This window comes from Ranitomeya variabilis, chromosome 2, assembly GCF_051348905.1.
Source record: "Ranitomeya variabilis isolate aRanVar5 chromosome 2, aRanVar5.hap1, whole genome shotgun sequence".
Classification (NCBI taxonomy): Eukaryota; Metazoa; Chordata; class Amphibia; order Anura; family Dendrobatidae; genus Ranitomeya; species Ranitomeya variabilis.
Genome location: NC_135233.1, coordinates 653,839,933 through 653,857,729, shown reverse-complemented (window position 1 = coordinate 653,857,729; position 17,797 = coordinate 653,839,933). Strand labels below are relative to the sequence as shown.

The 17,797-nt window shown below is 42.3% G+C and overlaps 1 protein-coding gene across 1 annotated transcript in view; it reads right to left on the bottom strand.

Annotated features, from left to right (window-relative positions):
- LOC143807533 (scavenger receptor cysteine-rich domain-containing protein DMBT1-like) overlaps positions 1–17,797 on the bottom strand; it is a 430,549-nt gene that overhangs the window by 310,794 nt on the left and 101,958 nt on the right. Inside the window, exons 4-5 of the mRNA XM_077289172.1 lie at positions 12,815–12,844; positions 9,610–9,633 (exon numbers count right to left, since the gene is read on the bottom strand). Coding sequence (XP_077145287.1) covers positions 9,610–9,633; positions 12,815–12,844 — 54 coding nt within the window. The remainder of the gene's footprint in view (positions 1–9,609; positions 9,634–12,814; positions 12,845–17,797) is intronic.

The following is a 17,797-nucleotide window of genomic DNA, read 5'->3' as shown; positions in this document are numbered from 1 at the left end:
CTGATGTCCATGCTGCCGATTTGGTTCGTGCCTTTCATTTGGCTCTTCCTGATCGGCCTGGGGGCTCTGGTGAGGGTTCGGTGACCCCTCCTCAAGGGGAGGGGTACTGTTGTGAATTCCGTTCTCGGGCTCCCTCCTGTGGTCGTGAATGGTACTTTGTTGAGTTCTGTTCGTGGGCTCCCTCTGGTGGCTTTGAGTGATACTGCTGGTCTTTAGCTGGGCTCCAGCTGCCTCATTTTCTGCTATGCTGGCTGCCTATTTAACTCCACCTAGATCTTTACTTGTTGCCAGCTGTCGTTGTATTCAGTATTGGTTCAGATCTCTCTGGGACTTCTCTTGTGACCTGTCTCCTCCTGGAGAAGCTAAGTTCATGCTAGTTCATTTTTGCTCATTGCTTTTGGAAAATGTTTCTCAGTTTATGTTAAGTTCAGTCCAGCTTGCTTATATGCTATTTCCTTGCTAGCTGGAAGTTCTGGGGAGCAGAGTTGCTCCCTCACAACGTGAGTCGGTGTGGGGGTATTTTTGTATTCTCTGCGTGGATATTTTTGTAGTATTTTATACTGACCGCACAGTTGCCTTGCTATCTTCTTACTATTCAGTATTAGTGGGCCTCATTTGCTAAAACCTGTTTTCATTCCTATGTTTGTATTTTCCTCTCAACTCACCGTCATTATTTGTGGGGGGCTGACTTTACTTTGGGGAAATTTCTCTGAGGCAAGTGAGGCTTTGTTTCTCTCTAGGGGTAGCTAGCTCTCAGGCTGTGAAGAGGCGTCTAGGGAGAGTTAAGTACGCTCCACGGCTGCCAATAGTGTGTGTGATAGGATCAGGGTTGCGGTCAGTAAAGTTCCCACATCCCCAGAGCTTGTTCTATATTTCTGGTTTACCTATCAGGTCATTCCTAGTGTTCCTAACCACCAGGTCCAAAACACAGTTTGTTGCAGAGGGAGCGTGCGTTCCATAGTGCTCCTAGTAAGGGGACCGGGGGAGTGGGGGCTGGGTGAATGGGTATGAGGTTGTCATGGTTGGGAAAACATGCGGAGGATCGAGGTAGAGGGTTAGAAATGAGTGTGGGGATGTGTTGAGGAGGGCCAGGATTTGGAGATACATCACCAGAAATGAGGAGTAGCAGACAGAGCGTTAGAAGGTGGGTGCAGGATAGGACATGATGCGGCCGTGTGTGTCTGGAGAAAAAGGATTGTATGTGGAGGAACAGTTCTGAGGAGAAGGTGAGATGGCTGGGGAGGATGGAGGAAGAAATGACTAGTTCCTTACTAGGTGGAGGGATTGCAGGAGATTGTAAGAAGGAAAGTATTATGGGGGTGAAAGAGCAAAGAAACCGAAACATTGTAGTGGTTGGTACTCTGTTACCTTCCAGTCAATTCCAGTCCAATTCAGTCTAATTCAAATTCATAATTAAAAAGATGCAAATTGCCTCTGCTGAAAAAAAGAGGACTTAACTCTTTAGCGCCACCTATTGGAAGTAGCGATCCTACAAGTCACAATCAACCCCTCAACGAGTCGTGCAATATGACTTAGGATAAAAGCCAAATCAGTATCTCAATTCGCAGACACGGTGTTTTGGGCTGTTGGCCCTCGTCAGTGCGAAGCATGAGAACTGATTTGGCTAGGTGAGAGGCTCTGGAGTGGGGTCTAAGGGGTAACGTGCGAATTGAGATACTGATTTGGCTTTTATCCTAAGTCATATTGCACGACTCGTTGAGGGGTTGATTGTGACTTGTAGAATCGCTACTTCCAATAGGTGGCGCTATAGAGTTAAGTCCTCTTTTTTTCAGCAGAGGCAATTTGCATATTTAAATTCCCAGAGGAGCATTGCACGGCGAATAAGCCTCCTTACCTTGACAAGCCAGCTGGTATGTCACTCTCCATAAGGAGAAATGTTACCCCTTAGACCCCACTCCAGAGCCTCTCACCTAGCCAAATCAGTTCTCATGCTTCGCACTGACGAGGGCCAACAGCCCGAAACACCGTGTCTGCGAATTGAGATACTGATTTGGCTTTTATCCTAAGTCATATTGCACGACTCGTTGAGGGGTTGATTGTGACTTGTAGGATCGCTACTTCCAATAGGTGGCGCTATAGAGTTAAGTCCTTTTTTTTTCAGCAGAGGCAATTTGCATATTTAAATTCCCAGAGGAGCATTGCACGGCGAATAAGCCTCCTTACCTTGACAAGCCAGCTGGTATGTCACTCTCCATAAGGAGAAACGTTACCCCTTAGACCCCACAATTAAAAAGATGTAATTTAAAAGATGGAAGTTAAAAGATGAAATGCAGCAGACTGCGTCTGTAGCAGACGCCTGTATGTGAATATATCCCCAGTTAAGGGCAATCAGTTGTGAATGAGGAGGTGGCTGGGTATGGGAGACCAGATGCACAGAGTTAGGCAGAGGTCATAAAGAGAGGGAGGGGTTGGAGTGACCACTCAGAGAGATGCCAGAATAACACAATGAGATACATGAAACAGGTCATGGAAACAGGCCGATAGGTAAGAAAGCATACTAAAAAGGATTATATGTGCTGCGCCAAGACACTCAGATCCAGGGAAGGCATAGAAAATTCAATGCAATATACAGAGGCATTCAGGAGCCAGGGAGAGCTGGGGAAAGTCAGTGCATACTATGAAAAATCAATGCAATATACAGAGGCATTCAGGAGCCAGGGAGAGCTGGGGAAAGTCAGTGTATACCATGAAAAATCAATGCAATATACAGAGAATATACTTAACAGCTTCTGAAGATTGAGGCAGTTAAAGAAATTCTCAAAGGGAATGAAAATATGCAAATCAATTTCTTTTAGACATTGCAGTGCATATGTTAATGCTTTTCAGCATTTGGTTTGCACTTTTTCAGGTGAATTTCAATTCGCCCTCAAAAACATGTTTTGTGCATACAGTAGCATGTAAAAGTTGGGGCACCACTGGTCAAAATTACTGTTATTTTAAAAAGCTAATCAAGTTGAAAATGAAATGATCTCTAAAAGGTCTAAAGTTAAAGATGACACATTTCCTTTATATTTCAAGTATACAAAACTTCCTTCTCACCCCCAATGGGGGTGGTCTTTGTCGTCCTTTCTTATTCTCGGGTCCTCTACAAGAGGACTGAGAGTTTGAGGGTTCTGCGCAGGATCTTAGTTGTTTCCATAATTGCGCTTTTCTGGATGAAGAGCTCAGATGTTGCTCCTGGGATCTGTTTTAGCCATTTTTCCAACTTAGGGGTCACTGCTCCAAGTGCTCCAATCGCCACTGGAATCACTGGTGCCTTCACCTTCCACATCTTCTCCAATTCTCCTTTGAGGCCCTGGTATTTCTCCAGCTTCTCATATTCCTTCTTTCTGATGTTGCTGTCACTTGGCACTGCCACATTATCATTGCTGCCTTCTGATCTTTGTCTACTATCACAATGTCTGGCTGGTTTGCCAACATCTGCTTATCTGTCTGGATCTTAGCCCTTTCATTCTCCACCACTTTTTCTGGGGTCTCCCACCTGGACTTAGGGGGACTTAGCCCATATGCTGTGCAGTTGTTCCTATATACAATTCCCGCTACTTGGGTGTGACATTTGGTGTACGCTGTTCCTGCTTGCATTTTGCATCTTGCTACTATGTGTTGGATGGTTTCTGAGGTTTCTTTGCATAGTCTGAACCTGGGGTCTTGTCTTGTGTGGTGTGCTTCTATGGATCTTGCACTTAGTGCTTGCTCTTGTGGCACAATGATTAATGCCTCTGTGCTGTCTCATAGTCCAGCTTTCTCCAGCCATTGGTAGGAGTTCTCCATGTCAGCCACCTCCATTATCTGTCGATGGTACATCCCATGCAGCGGCATGTCTTGCCATAGCGCTTCATGTTGCTGTTCTTCATTCCAGATCTGTTGTTGTTGCTGCCTTAGGCTTTCTCTCAGCATCTCATCTTTTGGTGCCTTTTTTCTGATGTATTCCTGGATACTCCTTGCTTCATCCGTGATGGTGGCTTGGATGCTTATCAAACCTCGACCACCCTCCTTTCTATTGGTATAAAATCTTTAGGTGTTAGACGTTGGGTGGAGAGAGACCTCCATGCATTGTGAGGAGCTTTTGTGTCTTCACATCTGCAGCTTCCATCTCTTCTTTTGGCCAGCACAGAACATGTTAAGCGTGGTGAATGGTGATCTAGTGGTGGAGAATGAGGAGACATTGCTAAAGGCCTCATTAAAAACTAGGCCCAATGTAAAGGAGTGTATCTTCTAGACTTGTAATGCCCATACACGCAGTGCATGGGCTGACAAACATTTCCCCAAGGGGGATACATTTTTAAAAAATATACTAAGGGCATCATAGACACCCTTGCCAAATATTGGACTGCCTATAGCTGCACAGAACACGTTAAGCGTGGTGAATGGTGATCTAGTGGTGGAGAATGAGGAGACATTGCTGAAGGCCTCATGAATAGGCACAATGTAAAGGAGCGGGTCTCCTAGACTTGTAATGCCCATGCACTAAGTGCAGGGGCTGACAAGCATTTCCCCAAGGGGGATATATTTTTTAAAAAAATAATATGGGTGTCATAAACACCCTTGCCAAAAATTGGACTGTCAGACGTGACATAGAAGACGTTAAGCCTGGTGACTGATGATCTAGTGGTGGAGAATGAAGAGACATTGCTAAAGGCCTCATTAAAAGTTAGGCCCAATGTAAAGGAGCGTGTCTCCTAGACTTGTATTGCCCATACACGCAGTGCATGGGCTGACAAACATTTCCCCAAGGCGGATACAATTTTTAAAAATATACTATGGGCATCATAGACACCCTTACCAAAAATTGGACTGCCTGTAGCGGCACAGAATACATTAAGCCTGGTGATCTTGTGGTGGAGAATGAGGAGATATAAAGATAAATCATACTGAAGTTAAAAAAAAGGATTTGAATCCACCAATGAAAGTAATTAACAAAAGGGAGGGGCAAACACACCTTCATATATATGATGACAGATTGTGTCCAACAAAATATGTTTGTCCCTAGCAACAGCTCAGGGACAGGGATATAAAAAAAAAATATAAAATTATTTCAATATTTTCATATTGTAGAGGTATACACTGGGTCATAAAAGGACGGTGCAGAGATATTAAAACTGGAATAAATAAGAATAAATGGGAAAAATATATGTACATCTCATTTAGATGACAGTTCCCACTGGGGGATTTTATTTTGGTTTCTAATTAGTGACAGGCATCTGAAAAACACCCTTGTGCAAAAATTGAGTAACTTTTGCATCACAGAATACGTTCACCCTGGTGTTCAGGGCCGGACTGGCCATCGGGCACTTCTGGCAAATGCCAGAAGGGCCGGTGGCAGTAGTGGGCCGCTCACCAGCGCTGACTCCCTGCCCAGCGCCGACTCACCCCCCGCCAGTGCCACCGCATTCAACTATAACGGTGTCTATGATGCCGGTACAGTTGAATGGAATGATGGAGGAGAGAGCATCTGCTGACACTCCCTCTCCCATCATTCCTCGCTCTGCCTCTGACACTGTGGGTGCGCGATGATGTCATATCATTGTGTACCTGCTGTGTGTTGGGCGGGCAGACTGCAGCTGCTGAGACCGGTGCCGGGAGCAGCTCAGGGCACGAGGAGACTTGAGGAGAGTGTTTTTTTTTCTTTTAAATATATCAATGAGTGATAACTGGATTGTGAGGCTATTGGGGGGCTGTGCTGTATTACATGCTATGGGGGCGTGCTGTATTACATTCCATGGGGGGGATTTATTACATTCTATGGGGGGCTGGCTGCATTACATTCTATGGGGGCTGTGCTGCATTACATTCTATGTGGGCTGTGTAGTATTACATTCTATGGGGGCTGACTGCATTAAATTCTATGGGGGCTGGCTGCATTACATTCTATGAGGGCTGGTTGCATTACATTCTATGGGGAGGCTGTATTACATTCTATGGGGGAGGGCTGTATTACATTCTATGTCGGAGGGCTGTATTACATTCTATGGGGGAGGGCTGTATTACATTCTATGGGGGGCTGTATGACATTCTATGGGGGGCTGTATTACATTCTATGGGGGCTACATTATATTCTATGGGTGCTGTATTATATTCCATGGAGAGGTGGGCTGTATTACATTCTATGGGGGTTGTATTACATTCTATGGGGTGCTGTATTATATTCTATGGATTATGGGGCTATTGGGGGGCTGTGCTGTATTAGATGCTATGGGGGCTGTGCTGTATTACATTCCATGGGGGGGATTTATTACATTCTATGGGGGGCTGGCTGCATTACATTCTATGGGCACTGGCTGCATTACATTCTATGGGGGCTGTGCTGCATTACATTCTATGTGGGCTGTGTAGTATTACATTCTATGGGGGCTGACTGCATTAAATTCTATGGGGGCTGGCTGCATTACATTCTATGAGGGCTGGTTGCATTACATTCTATGGGGAGGCTGTATTACATTCTATGGGGGAGGGCTGTATTACATTCTATGTCGGAGGGCTGTATTACATTCTATGGGGGAGGGCTGTATTACATTCTATGGGGGGCTGTATGACATTCTATGGGGGGCTGTATTACATTCTATGGGGGCTGTATTACATTCTCTGGGGGCTACATTATATTCTATGGGTGCTGTATTATATTCTATGGAGAGGTGGGCTGTATTACATTCTATGGGGGTTGTATTACATTCTATGGGGTGCTGCATTATATTCTATGGAGGGGCTACATTATACTATATGGGGGCTGCATTATGCTCTATGAGGGGGCTACCATATATTATATATGCAGGGGCTGCATTACACTATATGAGGGGGCTGCATTATATTCTCTGGGGGTTACAGTATACTCAGGGGGCTACAATATATTCTGTGGGGTGGCTGCATTTTACTCTGGGGTGGCATCATTATACTATATGTGGGCTGCATTATACTGTATCGAGGACTATGGGGAATAAATTATACTATATAAAGAATTATGGGGTGCATTATACTATGGGAAGTGATTTGTACTACATGGATGACAATGGCGGGGCATTATACTATATGGAGCAGTATGAGGAATGTATTCTACTATTTGGAGGACTGAGGAGTGTATTATACTATATGGAGGATTGTGGCAGTACATGATACTATATGGAGGACTGAGGAGTGTATTATACTACATGGAGGAATTGCAGTGTATTTTAATATATGGAGGACTATGAGGAGTGTATTATACTATATGGAGGACTGGGGAGTGTATTATACTATATGGAGGACTGAGGTGCACATTTTAATATTTGGAGGACTATGGGGTGTATTATACTAAACAAGCAAAATGCTGCCTATTCATCGAGTGATTGGATTGTTTATGTGGGAACAGCAACATTGTCAGTGTAAACTGTAGTTGTGCTGCTGAAAACATGATACTGTATGGGGACAGATTGATCTAATTGCGATTGCTCTGTTCCCTTCATTCTCAGTTGGTGTAAAGAGGCCTGGAAACAAGTGAACGACTTCAGTATTGTCGATCACACTCATTTAGCGGCCTGAGATCAGCTCATGTAAATACAACAGAAATGCTTTGCAGGGAGACCAGGCAAGGATGATGACAGTTGTAGTTAGCACCCGGCGCCTGGGAATAGCACTAACTCTACTGCTTTTCCCAGCCGCCAGAGCATTTAATTCTGGTATGTGTAATGATTTTTAGGGTTGATGTCAGCTGCGTAATGTCAGCTGCTATCAATCCCAGGTGTAAGTAATGGAGAGGTGTCTATCAGACATCCCCCACTACTAGCCCAGACCTGGCGAGTTCCAGCGACTCTGAAGAGTGGTGACGGTAGTAAAAGTACTGCTCTTCACAGTCGCCGAGCTCAATGCAAGACCCGGAATATCTGAAGAGCGGTGACGTTACTGATGTCACCGCTCTTCAGAGTCACCAGGTCTCGTGCTGCACAGGGGAACCAAAAGTGGCTGTAGGCAAAGTTTACGGAGTATCAGAATGAGGTTCCTTAGCCTTTGGTCGTCTCAATCCCTTCATTGTCTACGAGATCCAGTTATGTAGGTAAAGTAGCGGCTTTTCTTGGTACTGCAACTAAAAGCAATAAATAGGACAGAGGTGTAATGCTGGATACAGCTGTGATTATATGTTATATAGTCGTGTTACACTCCCCTCGCTTCTTGTAACCTACAAGTGTACAAAGATATTATACAGTCACAATATGACAAGTGGAAAATAAGTATTTGGCCACTTAAAAACATGGAAGATTTCTGGCTCTCACAGACCTGTACTTCTTCTTCAAGAGGCTCCTCTGTCCACCACTCATTACCTGTAGTAATGGCACCTGTTTGAACTTGTTATCAATATAAAAGACACCTGTCCACAACGTCAAACAGTCACACTCAAAACTCCACTATAGTGAAGACCAAAGAACTGTTGAAGGACACCAGAAAAATTGTAGCCCTGCACCAGGCTGAGAGAACTGGATCTGCAATAGGCAAGCAGTTGGGTGTGATGAAATCAACTGTGGCAGCAATAATAAGAAAATGGAAGAAATACAAGACCACTGATAATCTTCCTCGATCTGGGGCTCCATGCAAGATCTCACCCTGTGGGGTCAAAATGATTACAAGAACAGTGAGCAAAAATCCCAGAACCACACGGGGGACCTAGCAAATGACCTGCATAGAGCTGCGACCACCGTAACAAAGGCTACTATCAGTAACACACTACGCCGCCAGGGACTCAGATGCTGCAGTGCCAGACGTATACCCCTGCTCAAGCCAGTATATGTCTCGGCCTGTCTGAAGTTTGCTAGAGAGCATTTGGATTATCCAGAACAGTATTGGAAGAATGTCATATGATCTGATGAAACCAAAGTAGAACTGGTAGAATCAAAACTTGTCGTGTTTGGAGGAGACAGAATGCTGAGTTGCATCCAAAGAACACTGTACCTACTGTGAAGCATGGGGGTGACAGCATCATCCTTTGGGACTGCTTCTCTTCAAAGGGACCATGTCGACTGATCCGTGTACATGAAAGAAGGAATTGGGCCATGTATCGTGAGATTTTGAGTGCAAACCTCCTTCCATCAGCAAGGGCATTGAAGATGAAACATGGATGAGTGATCCCAAGCACACTGACAGGGCAACAAAGAGGTGGCTTTGTAAGAAGCATATGAAGGTCCTGGAGTGGCTTAGCCAGTCTTCAGATCTCAACCCCATAGAAAACCTTTGGAGGGAGTTGAAAGTCCATGTTGCCCAAGTCCCAAAACATCACCGCTCTAGAGGAGATCTGCATGGAGTAATGGGCCAAAATACTACCAACAGTGTGTGCCAACCTTGTGAAGACTTACAGAAAGCGTTTGATCTATGTCACTGCCAACAAAGGATGTATAACAAAATTATTTTCCACCATAATTTGCAAAATAAATCTTGCCAAATCAGACAAGGTGATTTTCTGGATTTGTTTTCTCATTTTGGCTCTCATAGTCGTGTTCTACCTATGATATCAATTACAGGCCTCTCTCATCTTTTTAAGTGGGAGAACTTGCACAACTGGTGGCTGACTAAATACTTTTTTTCACACTGTACTTGTATTTTAATTCAAAGTTTCTAAATATGAATTACCTGATTCGGTTACATAGAAGAAATCTGTGAATGAATAGAGAATGTTAAAATTAGTCAAAATTAGTTAAAGCTAATCTACACAAACAAGTTGACCCATAATGTATTTAAAATACATATTTTAATTAAGATTAATAAGGTTGACCAGTTTCAGTAAATTGTTGTCCCAGGGTGCAGTTTAGTGTAAAAAATGAAATTTTGCTTTACTTATTCTCCCGGAGTCCAATGTTTTGTCATTTCTGCTGGTGGTCTCTGTTATTTGTCTGCAACATTAATCACATGTCAATCATTGAGCTCAGCTGCTCTGCCAATGTAGAAGGCATGAGTTTCTGACTCAGTGACGGGCCGCAGCACTGTCGATATGACGTCAACGCTGCAGACAAACAACAGCAGCAGCAGAGACAGAGCATTGGACTCCCAGAGGATAAATAAAGCACAGTTTGCTTTTTATATTGAACTATGCATGAGGAGAATAGCTTACCAAAAACTATTTAGGATAAGGTGCCGTGATGGGTATTTGGTGAGTGCTTGATGTTTCATATTTTCGATACCCCCCCAAAAAATCAAGCAACTTATAGTTCCAGCAAAGTGGATGGAATTTATAGAACTATCATACCCATTGTGCTTTTTAATGCTGTGTAAACTTACCTGCTGTGCATGTTTAAAATCCACAACACATCAAGCTCTTTTGCTTGCATGCTGAATTTCATGTGCAGATTTTCCCCATAGAATTGCAATAGATGTATAAAATTGGCAGGTAAAAAATGCACATGCATGTTTAAGGGTTCTTCTGCTGCATAAAACAACACTAAAAACTTATGTAATCCACACATGATTATCTCAAAGTGACATACCACAAGTATTGATGTGAATACTTTTCTGCCCAATGATGACAAAAGTATTCTAGGAGAGATACCTTTATTGGCTAACCAGAAAATAATATGTTTGCAAGCTTTCAGAGCACAGTGGCTCCTTCTTCAGGCAAGATTACAAATAGAATAATAAGAAACAAGCACAACATTTAAAGAATACTACAGCATGACATTTGTTCAGAGGGGTGGGATGTGTGATGCCTCCTAAAGATAAACCAAGGTAATCAAATTAGGCATTTTCTTACAAATGGAGAGGCAGTGGGAATAATGAAAATTGGTGCTGATCTCCAACCCATATTCCATAGAGATCACAAATTGAAAGACGTATTCCCAGAACTACCACTTATCTCCTATAAACAGCCCCCTAACTTAAGGAATCTGCTGGTCAAAAGTGTCCTTTCATCACCATCAGTGACTGGCACATTCCCCTGTAACAATAAAAATGCAAAACGTGTACCCACATAATACCAACAAATATAGTCTGTGTACCAAACACAAATCAGGAGTATAAGGTTACAGGTTCCTTTTCTTGTACATCCTCCAACGTGGTGTACATGATACAATGTACGAGGTGCCCTGGAAGTATCTATATTGGGGAAACTATGCAAAGACTACAAACTAGGATGAATCTACACAGACACACAATCAGGAATGAAATGGTCACGCCTGTGGGAAAACATTTCTCTGGACCTGGACACAGTATGACAGATTTAAAAGTCTTAGTACTAAAAGGTCATTTTAAGGACCACAGGGAAAGGAAAATTTGGGAATACAAACTAATGAAGATGTTTAATTCGTTGACACTAGGACTCAATTTAACACCTGGATTTATGAGTCACTACATGGATACAATTCACACCTCCACCAGAGGGACTCCAGATAGCTAAGAACATTATTCCCTCTGCCTCTCCATTTGTAAGAAAATGCCTAATTTGATTACCTTGGCTTATCTATGGACTCATCACACTTCCCACCCCGTAACAAATGTCCTGCTGTAGTATTCTCTAAATGTTGTGCTTGTTTCTTATTAATCTATTTGTAATATGCCTGAAGAAGGAGCCATGTACTCTGAAAGCTTGCAAACATATTTTCTGGTTAGCCAATAAAGGTATCACTCCTAGAATACTTCTGTCATCATTGGGCAGAAAAATATTCACATCGATTTTTCTGGCTAACACGGTACCACAATACAATTTGTTATTGTACATCATACCACAAGTATCAAACACAAAGTAGATTTAAAACATGACAGACCAACAAGAGAGAAAAACACACAGCATCATAAATACGATAAAATCGCAAATGAAAAAAAAATGCAATTAAAAAATACGCAAGCAACCTAATTAAGCTAATTAGGTACAGAAGTGCTAAAACTCTCCAACATCAAAAACTGATCAAATACTCATCATGAGAACAAAGCCTTAATGTAAGAGCCAATGAAATGCCTTTGGCTTAGTGTCAATGCTGTGACATTCCATTAGTACAGGGTTTTATCACAAATTCTAAAATCAGGTTAAATTCTCTGAAGAAAAAATGGAGCTGGGGGATTTCGCTAAGTTGGGGAATCGGGAATTCTATAAGTAGTCTGGATCAATACAAATGTGCATCATAAAATATGAAAACAGTAGTGGACTGATATATGCAAGGGAATATTTGTTTGCCTAAGGCAAAATTCACATGACCTTAGCACAACTCAGGCTAGTCACGGACGCAAACTTTTTCAGTGTGGACGGATCAGAGTTGTACATGCTGATCTGTGCATCTAAGGTTTGTGTGGAAAATCACCTATGTGCACTAGCACATTGGCTAGCCTTGGTCTGTATGCTGTGCATGAGGATGACTAGATCATTAAATGGGAAGTCTATGTATAATTAAAAAAATGAACTTTGCTCATCTTGGAAAAACCCTGTGAATGTAATCTCATTTATAAGTAAACATGTCTGGTCAATACAAAGAATTGGCTCATTATTTATTCAAAGGCCAAGCAGATATTCATGAACTGTTGAAGGATAGATTCTGTACAGATTGCAATCAAACTATGGAATTCCCGTCCCCAAATGGTAGTTATGGCAGATGCCATAGTACAATAGAGAAAGGGGCTAGATGCTTAGTTAATAACAAATGCTATTGAGGAGTGTAATTCATCAAGATATTAAGGATGTAAATTTGATGGCGAAAGATCGATCTTATTTGTGCCTGCTGAAGCATGTAATGGTGTACTTTTGCTCTCTGCATGTTCCCCTACTGCATACCCATACATATACTGGTGCAAAATTCTGACCACAATACCCATAAAGAATTGCAAATCTGATTAATCTTTAATTGTGGACGTTTACCTTTGTTTAGATGAGCGGGCCTCTTAGATTCTGTACAAGGAAGTGAGGTGATTAATACAAAGCATTAAAAACTGGACATAGCTAAGCAGCTAAGTATATAATACATTTATGTTGTGATATAAAAGGTTTTTTTATGTATACAAACATATAATATAACAAAACAAGTATGAGATAAAGCTTTAATTGCATGGATGATTAATTTTATATTTTGAAAAATCAGACTTTCACAGATGTAGCAATACAAAATATGTTGTTTTTTTTAATTATCTTTTAACCCCTTCACCCTGAAGCCTATTTTCACCTTTCTGATCAGGCCAAGATCAATTCTGACCAGTGTAATTTTTGTACACCGCTTGGTCAGATCCCACCAATTCTGAGAGTGTTTTCTTGTAACGTTCAATACGACTTGCATTTATTTGTGAAAATATCATAAATTTGGCAAAAATGTAGAAAATTTTGCAATTTTATAACTTTATTTTTATGCCCTTAAATTAGGGAGTTATGTAATAAAAAAACAGTAGTTATAAAGTAGACATGTGGGAAATGTTATTATCAGCACAATTTTAGAAACATAATTTTTTGTTAAAAGTTTACCAGAGATTACTAATTTTTCCAACAAAATTTACAAAACCATTTTTTTAGGGACCACCTCACTTTTGAAGTGACTTTGAGGGACCTAAATGACAGAAAATACCCAAAAGTGACACCATTATGAAAACTGCACTCCTCAATGTGTTCAAAACCACATTCAAGAAGTTTATTAACCCTTCAGATGCTTCACATGAATTAATGGAATGTGGAAAGAAAAATGAGCCCAATATTTTTATTTTTGCATGGGCACGAGGAAAAAATAGACCACAAAATTTGTTCTGTAAATTCTCCTAAATTCAGCAATACCCAATATGTGGGAAAAACCACTGTTTGGGCACAAGACAGAAATTGGAAATGAAGGAACAGCATTTGCTTTTTGGATTGTAAAATTTGCTGAGATAATAAGCAGATGCCATGTTGCTTCTGGAGAGCCCTTTATGTGCCTAAACAGTGGAAACTGCTCACAAATGACACCATTTTGGAAACTAGACCCCTCAGTGAACTTATCTACTTCTGTGGTGAACACCTTGAACCCCCAAGTGCTCCACAGAAGTTTATAATGTTGAGCTGTAAAAATAAAAAATCACATTTTTGCACACAAATATGTTCTTTTAAGTAATTTTTTTTTATTTTCACAAGAGTAACAAGAGAAAATTCACCATACAATTTGTTGTGCAATATCCCCTGAGTATGAGAAGACCCAATATGTGTAGGAAAACTGTTTTGGTGCACAGCAGGGCTCAGAAGGGTAGGAGCACCATTTGACTTTTCGAATGCAAAATTTGCTAGAATCATTAGTGGACGCAATGTGGCATTTGGAGACTCCCTTATGTGCCTCAGTAATGGAAACCACCCACAAGCGATCCCATTTTGGAAACTAAATTACTCAAAGGACTTACCTAGATGTGTGGTGAGTAGGGTTGAGCGAAACGGGTCGGCCATTTTCAGAAGTCGCCAACTTTTGGCAAAGTCGAGTTTCATGAAACCCGACCCGACCCCTGTGTGGGGTCGGCCATGAGGTCGGCGATCTTCTGAACTGGTATCGGAATTCCGATACCGAGTTCCGATATGTTTGCGATATCGGGAATCGGTATCGGAATCCATATTTAAGTGTAAAATAAAGAATCAAAATAAAAAATATTGATATACTCACCCTCGGACGCGCCCTGGTACTAACCGGCAGGCTTCCTTCCTAAGAATGAGCGAGTGAATGACCTGCGGTGACGTCGTGGCTTGTGATTGGTCGCGAGCGGTCACATGGACAAGCCGCGACGTCATCTAAGGTCCTTCACGTGCTCATTCTTAGGAAGGAAGGCTGCCGGAAAGAAGCAGGGCGCGTCCGAGGGTGAGTATATACCTAATAGGAATATACTCACCCTCGGACGACACCCCCCTTCTTTTTTGCGGCAGCCTTCCTTCCTAAGAATGAGTGCGTGAAGGACCTTAGATGACGTCGCGGCTTGTCCATGTGACCGCTCGCGACCAATCACAAGCCGCAACATCACCGCAGGTCATTCACGCGCTCATTCTTAGGAAGGAAGCCTGCCGGTTAGTACCAGGGTGCGTCCGAGGGTGAGTATATCAATATTTTTGATATTCTTAGGAACGGAGGCAGACGCTTGGACCGGTGAGAGCCGGGGCCGTCGGAGGGGTGAGTATATCAATATTTTTTATTTTTATTCTTTATTTTATACATGAATATGGATCCCAGGGCCTGAAGGAGAGTTTCCTCTCCTTCAGACCCTGGGAACCATTCCGATATTTTGTGTCCCATTGATATTCCTTTTTTATCGGGTATCGGTATCGGCGATATCCGATATTTTTTGGATATCGGCCGATCCATTCCGATACCGATACCTTTGCATATCGGAAGGTATCACTCAACACTAGTGGTGAGTATGAGATTGGCAAACACGAACAGTAAAGTTGGGGCCTGTACCTTACACCTACTGTTCAGCTATGGACACCCAACATGGATTTCTCCAGGAAGTCCGTGTTACTGTTTGGGTTCAGTACCCAAAACATTGGGTGTTTCCCAAGCTGTCATCTGCATGACAGCATGAAAAACACCGGCGGCTCTTATCAGTGGTAAGATTAGCTGTGACTGGTATTAAAAAATTTTCCTCCGGTCACAGAGGCTTTGGCTGATGGGAGTACTACTCCCATCAGCCTATGCCTGCTGCTGCTGCTAATAACAGCAAGAGCAGGCAGACTCATGGTAGTATTCATCATCTGGCGACTGTGCTATAAATAAATATATATTTTTTTAAATGACATGGGGTCTTCTTATTTTTGATAACCAGCATGGGAAAACTGACAGCTGCGGACTACAACCCTCAGTTGTCAGCTTTATCATGACTGGTTATCAAGAATAGAGGGATCCCTACGTAATTTTTTTAAATGATTGACATAAATAATAAAAGATGCGCCAACGCTGGCACTTTGCCCAGCTCTTCCCACTTGCCCTGTGTCAGTGGCAAGTAGGGTTCATATTTGTGGGGTTGATGTCACCTTTGTATTTTCTGGTGACTTCAAGCCCAATAGTTAATAATAGATAGGCGTCTACAAGATGCCTATCCATTACTAACCCCATAGTCATATTGTCAGTAAGAAAAACACCCTTAATAATGTCCTTTATTTGAAATAAAAATACACATTGCTTTAAAAGTGTATTTAAAAATAATAAATACAGTTATACTCACGTAATTCCCATTCCATTGAAGCCCTGGTCTCCAGTAAAAAAAAAACAAAAATAAAAAACAACAATATCGTTCACCTGTCGAACATACTGTTCCACGCTGTAATCCATGTCTGCGATATATGGTTTTCAACCTGGATGGTGCCAAGATGCAACCATCCATGCTGAAAACCACAGGAGAATAAGCTGCTGTGTCAGGACTCTGAACATTTTTTATTACCTTTTTGTGCATTACTGCCCTTTTCCAAGATGGCGTCTTTGGTCTCATGTGCACTGTGTCTTCCTGCTATAAAACTCCACCCCAGCCTTCAGTCTGTGCTAGAGTATTCTGCCTTGCATCCAGCTCCTGACCTCTGGTGACTCCCTGGCTATATACCTGCTCCTGTGAACCTGTGGGGTTATCCTGCTACTCTGCTCTGAGTTCCTGCTACATACACCAGTTCCAGTAATCCTCCTTCATCTGCTGCTTGTGTTTGCTTCCATCTGCATTTGCTGGACATGTAAGCTGTTTCTGCTCTGCAAGAACCTGAGACTATTACCCAGACCTCCCTGGTTGAGCTAAGATATTATTTGAACTGCCTTATAAGCATATCTATCTGTGTTGTGGACTAAGCAAGGACTTATTCGTGTCAAGTATCCTCAAGAATAATTGTGCTTCATAGACTTTCTGCGTGATTGCATTTTCCTCTGAAGTTTCCTATAGACTGCTGAGCTGCATTTGATATTTGCACCAAGTGTTGTGGACTTGAGTTTCTCTCTGCACCTGTTTGAATCACCGTGTGATAATATAGACTTTACCACTTATAAAACTGTGTCCTGTAGTTGTCTTGTTCCACGCAAAGAGTCTCCTGAGTTATCCCCTATAATTATTACAGGATACTCTAGCCTAAAAAAAAAAAGGAGACTGCTGGAACAATGACTGCAGAAAGCAGACTAGAGCAGGTGTTTTCCATAATTAGATCACTGCAGAAAGATGTGGAAGGTCTGCAAAAGAAGTTTGGAAGCTTTGAACTCAATCAACAAGTGTTTGGACAGACATTGCAGGACTTAAGCACCCGCATGGCAGCCCAGGAAAACAAACTTGCTGGCATAGAGTCCTAGTATGGATGGGCTTTTCAGGACATAAGCACACAAATAGCTGCACAAGCGACTTTTCCCTCTGGGCAACCGCCACCAGCTAGCCCACCTAAGTTGCCCCCATTCAGATTTAATGGTGATCGCGACAAATTTCGTGGCTTTGTGAATCAATGAATGCTATATTTTGATGTGCATGCTGACCATTTTCCTAATGAAGATCCAAAGTATTGTGTGTAATAATGCTGCTGACCGCACGAGCGCTCGCCCGGGCAAATCCGATGATTGAGTCTCGTGACCCACGGTTAAATAACTTGGATGATTTCTTAGCCGCTATGGCATTAATGTTTGATGATCCTAATCGCAGTGCAACCGCTGAATCTGCTTTATTGTCTTTACGCCAGGCAAAACGTTCTGTTATTGACTATGCTACAGAATTCAGGAGATTAGCGGTAGATACCAATTGGGACAGTTATGCACAATTGCCTATTTTTAAAAGGGGTCTGTCTAGTATTGTAAAAGATGAAATAGCTTGCTCTGAGTCACCACAAGAGCTAGAGACATTTATACAGCATTGTGTGCGCATTGACATTCGCCTTACTGAGCGTAGGCAGGAGAAG